Source organism: Aethalodelphis obliquidens, unplaced genomic scaffold (genome assembly GCF_003676395.1).
Source record: "Aethalodelphis obliquidens isolate GAN/ISIS:26980383/991018 unplaced genomic scaffold, ASM367639v1 scaffold36, whole genome shotgun sequence".
NCBI lineage: Eukaryota > Metazoa > Chordata > Mammalia > Artiodactyla > Delphinidae > Aethalodelphis > Aethalodelphis obliquidens.
The window spans coordinates 8,000,203-8,017,898 of NW_020837980.1; the positions used below are offsets into that span (position 1 = coordinate 8,000,203).

The 17,696-nt window shown below is 37.1% G+C and overlaps 1 protein-coding gene across 3 annotated transcripts in view; it reads left to right on the forward strand.

The window, feature by feature from the left end:
- Positions 1–17,696, forward strand: part of DNAI7 (dynein axonemal intermediate chain 7) — a 74,502-nt gene that overhangs the window by 23,900 nt on the left and 32,906 nt on the right. For all 3 annotated transcript variants that reach the window (XM_027129420.1, XM_027129422.1, XM_027129421.1), the window contains 3 exons: positions 3,092–3,238; positions 6,418–6,521; positions 8,190–8,499. In XM_027129420.1, coding sequence (XP_026985221.1) covers positions 3,092–3,238; positions 6,418–6,521; positions 8,190–8,499 — 561 coding nt within the window. The remainder of the gene's footprint in view (positions 1–3,091; positions 3,239–6,417; positions 6,522–8,189; positions 8,500–17,696) is intronic.

Here is a 17,696-nt window from a genome sequence, read left to right on the forward strand (position 1 = left end):
GAAGATGAGAAAAGGATAAGTGAAACAAAACAGGAGATAGATGAGTAGAGTAATCAATAATAATAGGAAACTAAAGCAGGAAGCCACAAGACGAACAGAAAGAATTGGATAGCAGTGATCGCATGGTAAACACCAAGTTCCAAATTATCAAATGTATTTATTTGACAAACTCTTATATAATATTTACTATGCCAGGCTTTCTCAGCCTGGTTCAGTTTATTCATGTTGTTGCTGAATCCCCCCCAATAACCCTGTGAGGTATGCACCGTTATCCCCATTTTACAAACAAAGAAGGCGAGGCACCAGAGATGTTAAATAACTTGCCCCAAATCACACCACTGGTAAGAGGTGGCAAGGATGGAAGCCCAGCTTTCTCTCTTGAGCCCATACTACTCAGCTGTCTCTCTTAATTTAGAAATTTTCTGTATGTTATCTATGTCAGTGTTCAAAATTAAATTTTGCTATTAGTTGTTCCTTGATCATGCTGTACATTAATTTCTCCCAACACTCTAAATATCTCTCCACTTTCTTCCTGTTTGTGTGATTTCTGAGAAGTTGGATATAATTCTTAACTTTGTTCCTCTAAAGGTAAGGTGTTTTTTTCCCTTTAGCTGCTGTCAGTTTTTCTTTATCTTTGATTTTCTGTATTTTGAAAATGGTATGCTTAAATAGGGTTTTTTTTGGCATTTATCTTGCTTGGTGTTCTCTGAGCTTCCTGGATCTGTGGTTTGGTGTCTGACATTAGTTTGGGGGAAATTCTCAGTCATTATTATTTCAGATATTTCTTCTGTTCCTTTCTCTTTCTTTTCCTTCTGGTATTTCCATATGTGTGTGCTTCCTTTTTTTTGTAGTTGTCCCAAGGTCCTTGGATATTCTGTTCTGTTTTTTTAAGTCCTTGTTCTTTTTGCTTTTTGGTCTTTTGAGGATTCTATTGATAAATCCTCTTGCTCAGAGATTCCTTTCTCAGCTATGTCCAGTTAAGGAGTAAGTCTTTCAAAGGCATTCTTCATTTCTGTTTCAGTGTTTACAATCCCTAGCATTTCTTTTTGGTTCTTTCTTAGGATTTCCATCTCTCTGCTTTACATCACCCATCTATTCTTGCATGCTGAATACTTTATCCATTAGAGCCCTTAGCATATTAAAAACAGGTGTTTTAAATTCCTGGTTTGATCATTATAATATCCTGCCATGTCTGGTTCTGATGTTTGCTCTGTCTCTTCAAATTGTGGTTTTTACCTTTTGGTATGCCTTGTAATTTTTTCTTGATAGCCAGACATGATGTACTGGGTAAAAAGAACTGCTGTAAATAAGCCTTTAGTAATGTGGTGGTGAGGCAGGTTGGGAGAGGGGAAGAGTTCTGTAGTCCTGTGATTAGGTCTGTCTTTAAGTAAGCCTATGCCTCTGGATGGTGAACTTCACAAGCGTTTTTAATTTTTCTTATCCCGTCTTAGGTGAGAGGGAATGGCTAGAGCCAGCTGGAGTTGGGTATTTCCTTTCCCCCAGGTGAGTTAGGCTCTGATAAAATTCCAGCAGGTTAGGCTCTAGTTAATTAATTTCCCCTGAGATCAAGCCTTGTTAAGAACAGAGCGCTCTGTCCTATTTCAAAATGCTTCCTTTCCCCCTCCTCCTGCCAGAAGCGGGAGGGAATTTCTTTCCCCCATATTTATTGTGGGGACCTGGTTGAGCTCCTGCAGGTAAGTCTCATAATACTATGGGCTCTCACCCTCCCATGACTTCATCCTCCGGGAGGATTTTTTTTTTTAACTTATTTTTATTTATTTTTGGCTGTGTTGGGTCTTTGTTGCTGTGCATGGGCTTTCTGTAGTTGCAGCAAGCGGGGCCTACTCTTCGTTGTGGTGCGCGGGCTTCTCATAGCGGTGGTTTCTCTTGTTGTAGAGCTCTAGGCACACGGGCTTCAGCAGTTGTGGCACATGGGCTCAGTAGTTGTGGCACATGGACTTAGTTGCTCTGTGGCATGTGGGATCTTCCCGGACCAGGGCTTGAACCCGTGTCCTGTGCATTGGCAGGCAGATTCTTAACCACTGCACCACCAGGGAAGCCCCCCACCCCGGGATTTTGTAACTCTCAGAATTGTCCACCCTGAGTTCCCAGCAATTCATTGTTTACAGTTTGGGTTTACAGACCTAGCACTGGTTCCTGCAGTGATTTCTGCTCGTGACACTCTGCTCTGATAAACCGACTCCCTGTGTTCACCTGTAGGGCTCTCCAATCTTGGGGACAGGGATTTGCTCTGTGTCCTCCCCTCTTTTATGGATCAAAGAATAGTGGTTGGTTTTTCAGTCTGTTCAGCTTTTCACTTGTTAGGATTGAGTGGCGTCTTCCAAGCTCCTTACTGGTGGAACCAGGTTGCCTTAGTTTCCTCGTCTATAATATAGGCACAATAAACAGTACCTACCTTATAGAGTTATGATGAGGATGAAATGGATTAAAACATTTAAAGCATTTAGAACAGTTCCTGGCAAATAGTAAGCATTCAGTAAATGTTAGTAATTCTCCTCCTCTTCCTCTTTCTCCTCACTCTCCTCCTCATCATCATATTGTTATTGTTTCTATTGTTCCACAGTCTTAAGTAGTGACAAGCTGTGCCTCCTCTATCAGCTTGCTAATGACAGCTCTGTTACCCATAGTATAGAATTCTTTTTTTTTTTTTTTTTTTTTTGCGGTACGCGGGCCTCTCACTGTTGCAGCCTCTCCCCTTGCGGAGCACAGGCTCCGGACGCGCAGGCTCAGCAGCCATGGCTCACGGGCCCAGCCGCTCCGTGGCATGTGGGATCTTCCCGGACTGGGGCACGAACCCATGTCCCCTGCATCGGCAGGGGCACTCTCAACCACTGCGCCACCAGGGAAGCCCTAGAATTCTTATAGTGGAGTTTTGGGAGGAAATATTTTATTTTTCCAGAATCTTAAATAATAGAATAAATACAGGAAAGTATTTTTATATGTTTTACTGGTGATGTGTTCCTCAATTCAAAAGTGATAAAACGTCCCCCATTTCACTTTTTCTTTGTGTGTCAGATTACTTTCATCGTAAATTTTTACTTTATATTTTTACTTATACTTTTACTTATAGTTAATTGAGAAATTGAAGTTAATTTTATTGGAAACTCCATCATATGATTTGCAAGAGAAAAATATAATACAGTACCAAGGATCAATTCTAGAACTGCAAGAGCTCCTTCATCTTAAGTTTAACATAGCCACAGAAATACTTCTCAGAGTAAGTGTGATATTTTGCTTTATATGTTATTATTGACTTTTGTAAGAGTTAAGATTTTATATTATATAATTTTTGAAGTCCAGTGTCCTTTATTTTTTTGAAGATTTAAAAGGTTATGGAAAAGTCAGTAGAACAATTTAAGGCACATGTATTTATCCAGATTTAACAACTGTGAATATTTTATTTTTAAAGAAATGAAACATTATCAGTGTAGCTAAAGTCTAGATTTTTTTCTTATACTTGCTAAAGTTTACCAGGACCATTATGAAAATAAATTCACAAAACCTTGTATGTTAGCTATACACTCTAGATAAATCAGTTGACACAAGATTACAATTACTGGTAGTCACTCTATTTTTCCCAAATATCTTAGCACTAATGATAATATTCAGATAATCATAGAGCCATTGTTATACCTAAGAAAATTAATAATAATTCCATAATGTATTCCAATATCCAGTCCACATTTAAATTTTCCCTAATATTCCATGAATATCTTCTATAGCTGTTTCTGTTTTGTTTTGTTTTTTAAATCAGAAAACAGTGTAAGGTCACACCTTGCTTTTGGCTATTTTCTCTCTTGGTTTCTTTTGGTCTAGAACACAATCACCTTTATAGGCTTGGCAGAATATGTTCTAATTATACAAAGAACTGTAAAGAAGGCTTATTGTTAAGTTTATTCTTGGCAGTAATAGTCATATTATAATTTTGCAGCTATTTTATCTATATTGTAAGAAAAAGCCAGTAAGGAAATGTATTATAATTATTAGTAATCAAGATTTTTATTCTAAGAGAAAAAAGATATATAGAAGAAAAGAAGATTGGAAAAAAATACCGTAATGTTAAATTTGTAATGGAAGTATCAGTATGAAACAGATTTCTTTTTATTCCATAAAAAGGAACCAGGTCTAATTGTGGTAAATGGCTGATTCGAGTTTGGGGCAGGGAAAGTGAAAGATAAGGTTGTTATTGAAAGATGAGTTTGAGTTGTCTTGTGCTAGAAAACAAGTAAATACTCAAAGACTAATGGAGTAGTAGCCAAAGAGACAGAACTAGCTTAAAGAAGCTCCCACTGATCAACTTGGGGATAATTTGAATATCAGAAATAATAATGACTATAATTGATTATAGCAGGCATCCCCAACCCCTGGGTCGAGGACTGGTACTGGTCCGTGGCCTGTTAGGAACAGGGCCACACAGAAGGAGGTAAGTGGTGCGTGAGCGAGCGAAGCTTCATCTGCCGCTCCCCATTGCTTCCCATCGCTCACATTACCGCCTGAACCATTCTCCACCACCACCCCAGTCCGTGGAGAAATTGTCTTCCATGAAACTGGTCCCTGGTGCCAACAAGGTTGGGGACCTCTGGATTATAGAACCTTGAATAAAATAAAAATTCATGAGTCTATAGTGATATTCCAAAATGGAAAGGGGAAAGTGGAGTGGCGGGTAGAGAGAACAGTTCTTTACAGAAGAATACCACCTGATGAATGTGGAAGGAATGATCAGTAAGATAATAACCATTTTTCAATCCCCAATGTAATAATTGATAAGGATCATCAGTGGCTACCTCAATAAGTAGGCGAAAAGTTTAGGAACACATTATTCTCATAGTGCCAAAGTATTAGACCACAGATTACTTACTGACTAGGATAAATGTACTTTGCAAGGGGAGGTGGGGGTAGTCACCACATTAACTAAGTGATCAAGTCCACATTGTTGACAGTATACATCATATGCCTCCTGATAGCATGCAGTGTGAGGAACACAACGTTACCTGTTGTGCCTTCTTGCCGAAAATTGTTCATCTAATCTGATTAAACCTACCTAGACCTAACTTCCGGTGTACAAAAAATAAAGGGAATAGAGGAGCAAGTTAAACCATGAGGAAACAGCTAGATAAATTCACAATGTGGAACAGTTCTTCAAGGCAATTATCCTGGGCACTTCAAAAAGTTAATGTCACAGAAAAAAAAAAGTGTGGGAAAACAATCACTTTTATTTCTTTTTTTTTTTTCTTTTCTCTTTTTTCTTTTTTGGCCACACTGGCACAGCTTGCAGGATCTTAGTTCCCCAACCAGGGATCAAACCTGTGCCTCGTGAAATGGAAGTATAGAGTCCTAACCCCTGGACCACCAGGGAATTCCCAGAACAATCACTTAAAAAAAAAGAAAAGCAATAAATTCAACTCCCAGTACATTTAAATTTTTACATTATAGGAACCAAATACATATTGACTTATTTAAGCCCTTTGAAAGAGCTAATATCTTAAGCAGTAGGCATCAAGCTATGTTAGTCTTTATAAAAGAATTCTTAAGAACATCCTTAAATTGTGTGTTTAATGTTGATTATCAAGTATTGGACTAGTAAAACACAAAACTCATCTGGATATTTTGTTTTCTAAACTTGATATGTTCAGAAATAGGCTAACTTTTACAGTAGCATAATCTACATTTTAATAAGGTAAGGATAAAGAAGCATGTATATAGTTAAAATGAAAAGTCACAAATAATGTTAAAATTGAAAAGGGTAACCTAAGAGTAATCCACAAGTGCTACCTGGGAATACAGGAGCAACTTCAATCCTTAGACACCGTAAGAGAAACTGAGTAGTAAATGGGGAGCACATTTAATTGAGTAAATATGTTTTTGTTGTTTAGAGAATTTTTAAAAACAATTCTTTGTTATTTTGATTGAACCTTATTTTTACCCAAATTTCTCTTTTATTTTTTTCAAGGTTTCTTTTTTAATTATTATTTACTTTTTGGCTGCGTTGGGTCTTTGTTGCTGTGCGTGGACTTCCTCTAGTTGCAGCGAGTGGGGGCTACTCTTTGTTGCAGTGCGCTAGGCTTCTCATTGCGGTGGCTTCTCTTGTTGAGGAGCACCGGCTCTAGGCACGCGGACTTCAGTAGGTGTGGCTCGCGAGCTGTAGAATGCAGGCTCAGTAGTTGTGGCGCACAGGCTTAGTTGCTCTTCGGCGTGTGGGATCTTCCCAGAACAGGGATCAAACCTGTGTCCCCTGCATTGGCAGGCGGATTCTTAACCACTGCGCCACCAGGGAAGTCCCCAAATTACTCTTTTAATATTGAAGGGAATCCAACACCTAAGTGATGAAGTAACTTATCTAAATTGCGTAATTTATGAGGCCTCTAATCTTAATAATGTTTTCTTTTTCTCTTACAGCAAGCTAGTACTTTAGCAGATCTGGACAGTGGAAACATGGAAAAAGTCATTCGAGATGAAAATGTTACTGTATATGTATGGGCAAACCTCAAGAAGAATCCAAGGTATTCCCATGGGTGATACTATAGGTCTGAAGACATTATATAGTCACATGACCAAGCAGATGCCTGTTGCATTACAGCATGGCATACTTACAAAAACCTATGTTAGAAAGTCAGCCACCTGGGGTTTGACTCAGAGACCTGCCATTTATCTTAGGCAAGTTATTTAGCCTTGTTATGCCTCAGTATATCAACAGTAAAATGATTATATCACTTAACTTAATAGGATTGGGCTGAGGATTAAATGTTAACACATGTAAAGGTCATACATACTGTGGTGTCTAGCACAAATATACACTGACTAAATATCAGGGTCTTCCTCTTCTTTTCACCCACTTAACCTCCCTCCCCACCAAAAAGTAGAAGTGGTAGGTGCTCTCTACATGGCAATCTGAAACTTTTGAAAGATTTATCTTTTGTGAACTGTTAATGCTTTCAAAAAAGAATACTTTTCATATTTATTATTTTTTAGATAATTTAAGTGATGTTTCCCTGATTGTTTTCAACAAAGTAATATCATTCTGAGGAATGATAGAGATAATGATAAATTCACGATCACTTGGTTGCTGCTTTATCTCAAACATTTCAAAATAATTGAGTTAGTATGGCAGCAAGTTTTAGGAAAAAATGATCTGAATAAAAGTTAGGAGGCCTAGGTTCTGGTCCCAACTCTGAAAAGACTAGTCCTATGACAGTGGAAAGTATTGGATTTTATTTCTGATATTTAGTAAAAGTAAGGAAAAAAGTATTTTCCAAGTTACATTTGCTACAAAATACTCTGTGGTTTAAATCAGAGTCAATATATTAATATAACCTTTTTCATTATAAAATATGTTATATCCAGAAGGATGAAGGAAATTATATAATTTTCAAAGAAGAAAAGTAAAATGAATATCCCTGTATTAACTACCCAGGCTTAAGAAGAGAATTAGATGGTATCTTTTACTAAGATAAGGAATACTGGAAGCAGAACAAGTTTTGTTTTACTTTGATGGTGATGTTGAAAGAGCAGGGGGTGGTCAGTATGATGAGCTCAGTGTCGGACTTGTTGAGTTTGAAGTATCTATGACACATCAAAGTGCAACTGTCTGAAAGCATTGAGAGAAATCTGAGTTGGAGACATATTTTGCAGAGTCATACAGATTGATAGTTCTTAACTTTTGGGGAGTCATAGACTCTTATGAACTTTATTACATAAGCTCACACATATGTAAGGGCATTTTTGGACCTTTTAAAGTTCATTCAGGGATGCTTCTTCCCCTAGAAAACATAGAACTCATGTTAAACACTCCTGATAATATAAATAATAATTGAAGTCATAGAAATAATAATATCCAGAGAGGGTATGTAGAGGGAGAAGAAAGAAGGGCTTGGGATGGAGAGTCAAGTAACATCAATGTTTAAGGGATGCTTAGGAAGGAGACCATACAAAGGAAACAGAGAAGGAGCTGCCAGAGATGGAGGAGAAGAGTATAGAGTCATGGATCCCAAGAGAGAGTTTTGAGAAGGTAACATGAGCAACTGGATCCAAATGCTGCAAAGAAAGCAAGTATGGGTCAGGACTCAAAACTGTGGTGAAATTAAAGTGGAGAGAAATACTGCTTAGGTATAAGCTTACAACAGACATAGAATTTTCTAAAGCCTCATCCTTTTTGTTAAATTAATTAACAGGTACAGAAGTATCAGATTCTCTGAGACACAAACTGGATTTGAAATTCCAAGGGTATTAGCAACATCTGACATTGCTCTGCGACTCCTACATACTCGCTATGATCATGTTACGCCATTAGGCCCTGTTCCAACAGCATCACAAGAACACACTTCCACGGTAACTTACTTTGGCAAAGACGAAGTTAAGAGTGTAGAAGCAGCAGTCAGCAAAGATGTCCAAGAAGAGTATAAAGAACAAGAAAATGAGTCTAACTCAGTTCATGAGGAAGAAACAAAAGTTGACGAACAAGGTGGTATTGAAGGACAAACGGTAGGACACTTATTTTTTTTAAATAAGAATTTAATTGCATTTTTTTAATTTTAATTTTTTTGGCTGTGCCATGCAGCATGTGGGATCTTAGTTCCCCAACCAGAGATCGAACCTGTGCCCCCTGCAGTGGAAGCGTGGAGTCCTAACCACTGGACCGCCAGGGAATTCCCTAAGACACTTTAAATGTACATTTTTTCTTCATGTAACAGGTGTTATAGGTTCCCTTGATGCATTCTCAAGATTTTTTCCTAAACAACTAGAAACCGAAAGCTACTTTCTTGCCAGTGGCTCAGTTTTGTGTATGTGTGTGTTTTTCTTGCCTTCTATTCATAGTCACTATTCATAGTTGAGCCTGTTGCTTCCACATCCTAAAGTTGAGGACAGGAATTGCTAATTTTTATTTTAGGTTCACTCCCGAAAAGCTTTGAAGCAATTTAATTTGTGCGTATTTATTATATTTCAAACTCACTTAGGGAACTTGTGATAAATACTTTCACAAACTGAAGGATTATCTTACATTACTCTTACTTCCTCAGCTTTTGGTTTTGTAAGAAAGAATTATATGAAGTAAAAACTGATATTTTTTAAACTGTTATACTCTCTTAAAATTTGACATATTTTAAAAAAAATTGGACATCTTTAGATATAATATGTTGAGCAATTTAATAATCATATTCTATTAGTTAGTTTCTGTTCTTTTTTTCTTTCTATTTCAAGGATTTTCCAGCTACTTACTTATTAAGGTAGAATAAATTGTCCCTTTAGAATTTAGTAATACTTTCTCAGAACTGAGCAGCTTTTTGTTTGGCCATGGACAATCTGCATTTTAGGAAGGACCAGGTTTTCCTACAAGTACTTAAGATATGAAGTGTACTGGTTTATTGGTTTGTTTTCTTTAAACACAGGTGAGGGTTAAGAATTAAGTTGAATACAAATTTGAAATCAGAATAAGGATTATTAGATATTCTTAGAACATATTTAATTGAAAAATTTCATTTGATTCCACCAGAATCAAAACTTACAATGATTCTACAGCAATATAAAAAATGGATAAGACATGATGGTCAGTACAAAGAACAGTATTTAGAGTATGATTACAATGATGAAAAAATTAAAAAGGCATAAGGAGAGGAGAACCCAGAAACCTGTATATAGCTGATATTTCACAGAGGTGGGAAATAAGTGATTGGTTCTTCTTTAAAAATGTGTCACTTTTAAAGGAATGTTTTTTGAGCAATCTGGTAGCTTTTATAATGAAAAAATTCATTTTCCCTCTCAGGTAACGTGGTAGCATTACTAGAGTTCAACAATATTTCCAGTTTTCTCCCCTTTCCTGGACAGGAAGGGAAGAATCACGCTGCTCGCCCCCTTGAAATTAGGGGTGACCATGTGACTTGCTTTAGCTAGTAAGATGTGAGTGGAAGTGACACACTGATTTCTAAGAGGGGGGAAACAAAGAATGAGTAAATGGGTGCTGGATGTTACATTATTTAAATGTTCAGTAGAAAATAAAATGAAGACCCATAAACTTACAATAAAATTTGGCGGGATTTGTGACTGACTGAAAATTCATGAAAACAAAGAACAAATTAAAAACTATCAAAATTGTCGTATGAAAAGAGTATCTAAAAATGTTTGGTCTTGATCTGACAAAAATATTGAATAACTTCTGCTCCTCAAGTTCCTTGATCATATTTTATGAAAAACCCATCAACAGTTTACCTAAGAATTTGACATTACTAACTTAAAAGTTATGAAACAATAATTAGAAAACATATAATTTGAAATATTACTTGAATTTAGATGGCTAAAGCAATTCTTCCTTATACATGTATGTCTCAGTTAAAGCAGCCTTATGCAGTAATGACTCATTATAGTTCTGTGTATAAAACTACCAAAAATAGTTTTATATTAAATATATCATCATATGAATTCACTATAATACCAAACAGTGCAGTTATATATTTTTCTCCAGGTCTGTCATCTATTAGAGTAAGAAGTCATTTCCTTTACTCTCAGCTGGTGAGCTCAAAGTTACCAAGCTAAGCTTTCCTCAGTTAAATGACCCTTTCCAATGTGTTTAACTATATCTATTTTTTTTTCTATTATTCTTTAATGTTTTATTGAACCATTTCCATTTATAATGATGACTGCAGGTATACCAATGCTAATGTTGATAATGCCACAAAAGTACGTCAAGGAAAAGCATTCTACTGGATGGTAATGCATATTTTATGGAATACTGAAGCTTTTCTCAAATAAGTAGCCTAAAGATCAGACAATTAGTAATATAGCAGAAATAGTTTTACCCTATGAAACTTCACCACAGCCTGGGAAGCTTGACTGAGAATTGTGTGAATGGTACATGGAGGAACCTGGCTGGCAGAACTTTGTTATCAGGGGATTGAAAAAGAGAAAATTGCCTAGCAGATGAGACTAAACTTAATTTAGTTAGCACCCCTGTTTCCAGGAGCCAGTCCTCTCATCACACCAAACAGGCGTGTGTGTAGTTGCTTATGCTTATGGATGTGTGCTCTCCCATCCTTCCAAAACCTCCACGGCATTCTGAAAAGTTAACATGAGTAATGCTGAAGTAAGGATGATTTCCACAGAAGCAGAAGAATCCCATAGTAGTGCCTAAGTATACCGAGGCAGATGGGAAAAGCCATCTCCTGTGCTGAAAGAGGATTGTTGGGGCAGGGGGGAGACAGTGGCAGTAAACTGCAGAGAGTGAAGAATCAATCTCCCACCTCAGAACCACTTGCCCTGCTAAGCTGGGGAGGAAAGGAAAGAGAGCTGATAGAAACAATTGTCAGCTGGGCCTCCACTTGTCACTAATTTTGAACAGAGCACATTTGTAGAGCACATTTTGTAAATGTGAGTAGGCTTCAGGGAGCAAAAATCAGTGGAGGGACTTCCCTGGCATCCCAGTGGTTAGGACTCTGCACTCCTACTGCAGGGGCCACGGGTTCCATCCCTGGTCAGAGAACTAAGATCCCACAAGTGGAGTAGCAAAAAAAAAAAAAAAAAATCATTGGATTTATAAAGAGAGTCAGCAGCTCAAAAGAAGGGGATAAAGATAATTTGGTGGAATTTATGGGGGAAAAAAGTAAAACAGATGGGGAAAAAAGTAGGAGATCCAGTATCTATGTAAAAGAAGTTCCAGAACACAAAGGAAAGGATAAGTTTAATATAATGATTGGCACTGTGACCGCTAGCTAAGATAGGAAATAAATTTCCATTCATACTTCCCTCTACAGAGTAAAAAAAAGTAACAGATTTTATTTTTTTTAATATAAAAAACTAATCAAAGACTCATAAAATAATAAAAGTATTTGAAGAGAATGTAGGGAAGTTATTTTATCATATATACTAAGAAGGTCCTTCTTACTTATTAGTGCATCAAAACCATACAAGAAAAGGAGGTTATGAATTCAAACATTTGTATAGCAAAATAAACCTCACTGTAAACAAACTTGAAAGACAATGGACTGGGAAAAATATTTAAACATATAAAACAAATGGTTAGTATCCTAATATAAAGAACTCATAGCTGCGGAATTGTCTCCAGGCGCAGCTGACGGAAGCCCCATCTCCTCAGGACCCGCTGGGGCTTTGGCTTCTGGAACACGTGGGACTGAGTCCATGCTGACGGCTGGGCTTCGGGACAACTTGGGGTCGAGTCCACACTAACGGAAGCCGGGTCTCCTCAGGACCTGCTGGTGCTTCAGCTTTGGGACATCATGGGGTCCATTTCTCTCTAACAGGAGCCTGGTCTCCTCAGGACCTGCTGGGACGTGATGTCACTAAGGGAAAAGGCTGCACTGCACAGCATGGGGGACCCTAGTTCCCTGACCAGGGATTGAACCCACACACCCTGCAGTGGAAGCGTGAATTCCAAACCACTGGACTGCCAGGGAAGTCCCGGTCCTTTATTATAAAAAGGTTGCCCTCGAGAAGCAAGAAGAACTACAGTCCTTCAGCCTGTGGAACAAAAACCACATTCACAGAAAGATAGACAAGATGAAAAGGCAGAGGGCTATGTACCAGATGAAGGAACAAGATAAAACCCCAGAAAAACAACTAATGAAGTGGAGATAAGCAACCTTCCAGGAAAAGAATTCAGAATAATGATGGTGAAGATGATCCAGGACCTCGGAAAAAGCATGGAGGCAAAGATCAAGAAGATGCAAGAAATGTTTAGCAAAGACCTAGAAGAATTAAAGAACAAACAAACAGATGAACAATACAATAACTGAAATGAAAACTACACTAGAAGGAATCAATAGCAGAATAACTGAGGCAGAAAAACAGATAAGTAACCTGGAAGACAGAATGATGGAATTCACTGCTGTGGAACAGAATAAAGAAAAAAGAATGAAAAGAAATGAAGACAGCATAAGAGACCTCTGGGACAACATTAAACGCAACAACATTCGCATTATAGGGGTCCCAGAAGGAGAAGAGAGAGAGAAAGCACCTGAGAAAATATTTGAAGAGATTATAGTCGAAAACTTCCCTAACATGGGAAAGGAAATAGCCACCCAAGTCCAGGAAGTGCAGAGAGTCCCATACAGGATAAAGCCAAGGAGAAACACACCGAGACACATAGTAATCAAATTGACAAAAATTAAAGACAAAGAAAAATTACTGAAAGCAGCAAGGGTAAAACGACAAATAACATACAAGGGAACTCCCATAAGGTTAACAGCTGATTTCTCAGCAGAAACTCTACAAACCAGAAGGGAGTGGCACAATATACTTAAAGTGATGAAAGGGAAGGACCTACAACCAAGATTACTCTACCCAGCAAGGATCTCATTCAGATTGGATGGAGAAATCAAAAGCTTTACAGACAAGCAAAAGCTAAGAGAATTCAGCACCACCAAACCAGCTCTACAACAAATGTTAAAGGAACTTCTCTAAGTGGGAAACACAAGAGAAGAAAAGGACCTACAAAAACAAACCCAAAACAATTAAGAAAATGGTCATAGGAACATACATATTGATAATTACCTTAAACGTGAATGGATTAAATGCTCCAACCAAAAGACACAGGCTCGCTGAATGGATACAAAAATAAGACCCATATATATGCGGTCTACAGGAGACCCACTTCAGACCTAGGGACACATACAGGCTGAAAGTGAGGGGATGGAAAAAGATATTCCATGCAAATGGAAATCAAAAGAAAGCTGGAGTAGCAATACTCACATCAGATAAAATAGACTTCAAAATAAAGAATGCTACAAGAGACAAGGAAGGACACTACATAATGATCAAGGGATCAATCCAAGAAGAAGATATAACAATTATAAATATATATGCACCCAACATAGGAGCACCTCAATACATAAGGCAACTGCTAACAGCTCTAAAAGGGGAAATCAACAGTAACACAATAATAGTGGGGGACTTTAACACCTCACTTACACCAATGGAAAGATCATTCAAAATGAAAATAAATAAGGAAACAGAGGCTTTAAATGACACAATAGACCAGATAGATTTAATTGATATTTATAGGACATTCCATCCAAAAACAGCAGATTACACTTTCTTCTCAAGTGCGCACAGAATGTTCTCCAGGATAGATCACATCTTGGGTCACAAATCAAGCCTCAGTAAATTTAAGAAAATTGAAATCATATCAGGCATCTTTTCTGACCACAACACTATGAGATTAGAAATGAATTACAGGGAAAAAAACGTAAATAATACAAACACATGAAGGCTAAACAATACGTTACTAAATAACCAAGAGATCACTGAAGAAATCAAAGAGGAAATCAGAAAATACGTAGATATCAATGACAATGAAAACACGACAATCCAAAACCTATGGTATGCAGCAAAAGGAGTTCTAAGAGGGAAGTTTATAGCTATACAAGCCTACCTCAAGAAACAAAAAAAATATCTCTAATAAACAATCTAACCTTACACCTAAAGGAACTAGAGAAAGAAGAACAAACAAAACCCAAAGTTAACAGAAGGAAAGAAATCATAAAGATCAGAGCAGAAATACATGAAATAGAAATAAAGAAAACAGTAGCAAAGATCAATAAAATTAAAAGCTGTTCTTTGAGAAGATAAACAAAATTCACAAACCATTAGCCAGACTCATCAAGAAGAAGAGGGAGAGGACTCAAATCAATAAAATTAGAAATGAAAAAGGAGAAGTTACAACACACACTGCAGAAATACAAAGCATCCAAGAAATGACTACAAGCAACTCTATGCCAATAAAATGGACAACCTGGAAGAAATAGACAAATTCTTAGAAAGGTATAACCTTCCAAGACTGAACCAGGAAGAAATAGAAAATATGAACAGACCAATCACAAGTAATGAAATTGAAACTGTGATTAAAAATCTTCCAACAAACAAAAGTCCAGGACCAGATGGCTTCACAGGTGAATTCTATCAAACATTTAGAGAAGAGCTAACACCCATCCTTCTCAAAATCTTCCAAAAAATTGCAGAGGAAGGAACACTCCCAAACTCATTCTATGAGGCCACCACCACCCTGATACCAAAACCAGACAAAGATACTACAAAAAAAGAAAATTATAGACCAATATCACTGATGAATATAGATGCAAAACTCCTCAACAAAATACTATCAAACAGAATCCAACAACACATTAAAAGGATCATACACCATAATCAAGTGGGATTTATCCCAGGAATGCAAAGATTCTTCAATATATGCAAATCAATCAGTGTGACACACCATATTGACAAATTGAAGAAAAACCATATGATCATCTCGATAGATGCAGAAAAAGCTTTTGACAAAATTCAACACCGATTTATGATAAAAACCTCCAGAAAGTGGGCATAGAGGGAACCTACCTCAACATAATAAAGGCCATATACGACAAACCGACAGTAAACATCATTCTCAATGGTGAAAAACTGAAAGCATTTCCTCTAAGATTAGGAACAAGACAAGGATGTCCACTCTCACCACTATTATTCAACATAGTTTTGGAAGTCCTAGCCACGGCAGTCAGAGGAGGAAAAGAAAAAAAAAGGAATACAAATTGGAAAAGAAGAAGTAAAACATGTCATCACGGCAGATGACATGATACTATACATAGAGAATCCTAAAGATGACACCAGAAAACTGCGAGAGCTAATTGATGAATTTGGTAAAGTTGCAGGATACAAAATTAATGCACAGAAATCTCTTGCATTCCTATACACAAATGATGAAAAATCTGAAAGAGAAATTAAGGAAACACTCCCATTTACCACTGCAACAAAAAGAATAAAATACCTAGGAATCAACCTACCCAGGGAGACAAAAGACCTGTATGCAGAAAACTATAAGATACTGATGAAAGAAATTAAAGATGATACCAACAGATGGAGAGATATACCATGTTCTTGGATTGGAAGAATCAATATTGTGAAAATGACTATACTACCCACAGCAATCTACAGATTCAATGCAATCCTTATCAAATTACCAATGGCATTTTTTACAGAACTAGAACAAAAAAATCTTAAAATTTGTATGGAGACACAAAAGACCCCAAATAGCCAAAGCAGTCTTGAGGGAAAAAAACGGAGCTGGAGGAATCAGGCTCCTTGACTTCAGACTATACTACAAAGCTACAGTAATCAAGACAATATGGTACTGGCACAAAAACAGAAACATAGATCAATGGAACAAGATAGAAAGCCCAGAGATAAACTCACACACCTATGGTCAACTAATCTATGACAAAGGAGGCAAGGATATACAATGGAGAAAAGACAGTCTCTTCAATAAGTGGTGCTGGGAAAACTGGACAGCTACATGTAAAAGAATGAAATTAGAACCATACACAAATATAAACTCAAAATGGATTTGAGACCTAAAAGTAAGACCGGGCACTATAAAACTCTTAGAGGAAAACATAGGAAGAACACTCTTTGACATAAGTCACAGCAAGATCTTTTTTGATCCACCTCCTAGAGTAATGTAAATAAAAACAAAACTAAACAAATGGGACCTAATGAAACTTCAAAGCTTTTGTACAGCAAAGGAAACCATAAACAAGACAAAAAGACAACCCTCAGAATGGGAGAAAATATTTGCAAACGAATCAACAGAGAAAGGATTAATCTCCAAAATATATAAATAACTCATGCAGCTGAATATTAAAAAAACAAACAACCCAATCCAAAAATGGGTAGAAGACCTAAATAGACATTTCTCCAAAGAAGACATACAGATGGCCAAGAAGCACATGAAAAGCTGCTCAGCATCACTAATTATTAGAGAAATGTAAATCAAAACTACAATGAGATATCACCTCACACCAGTTAGACTGGGCATCATCAGAAAATCTACAAACAACAAATGCTGGAGAGGGTGTGGAGAAAAGGATACCCTCTTGCACTGTTGGTGGGAATGTAAATTGATACAGCCACTATGAAGAACAGTATGGAGGTTCCTTAAAAAACTAAAAATAGAATTACCATATCATCCAGCCATTCCACTACAGAGGAAACGATAATTCAAAAAGACACATGCACCCCAATGTTTATTGCAGCACTATTTACAATAGCCAGGTCATGGAAGCAACCTAAATGCCCATCGACAGACGAATGGATAAAGAAGATGTGTTACATATATATAATGGAATATTACTCGGCCATAAAAAGGAACGAAATTGGGTCATTTGTTGAGACATGGATGGATCTAGAGACTGTCATACAGAGTGAAGTAAGTCAGAAAGAAAAACAAATATCGTATATTAACGCATATATGTGGAACCTAGAAAAATGGTACGGATGAACTGGTTTGCAGGGCAGAAATTGAGACACAGATGTAGAGAGCAAACGTATGGACACCAAGGGGGGAAAACGGGTGTGGTGGTGGTGGTGTGATGAATTGGGCGATTGGGATTGACATGTATACACATCAGTGTATGTGTATACACTGATGTGTATAAAATTGATGACTAATAAGAACCTGCTGTATAAAAAAAAAAAGAACTCATACAAATTGGTAAGACAATTTCCTAATATAAAATTAGGCAAAGGGCTTGAGTAGACAGATGAGAAGAGAAATGCAACTAGTCAAAAATATGAAAAAATAACCAAATAAATAATCAAATTCGAACCGACATTGTATCACTTCTTATCAGATTGAGCATGAGAGGTTGCAGGCGTTTTCACATACTGTTGTTAAAAAATTTGTA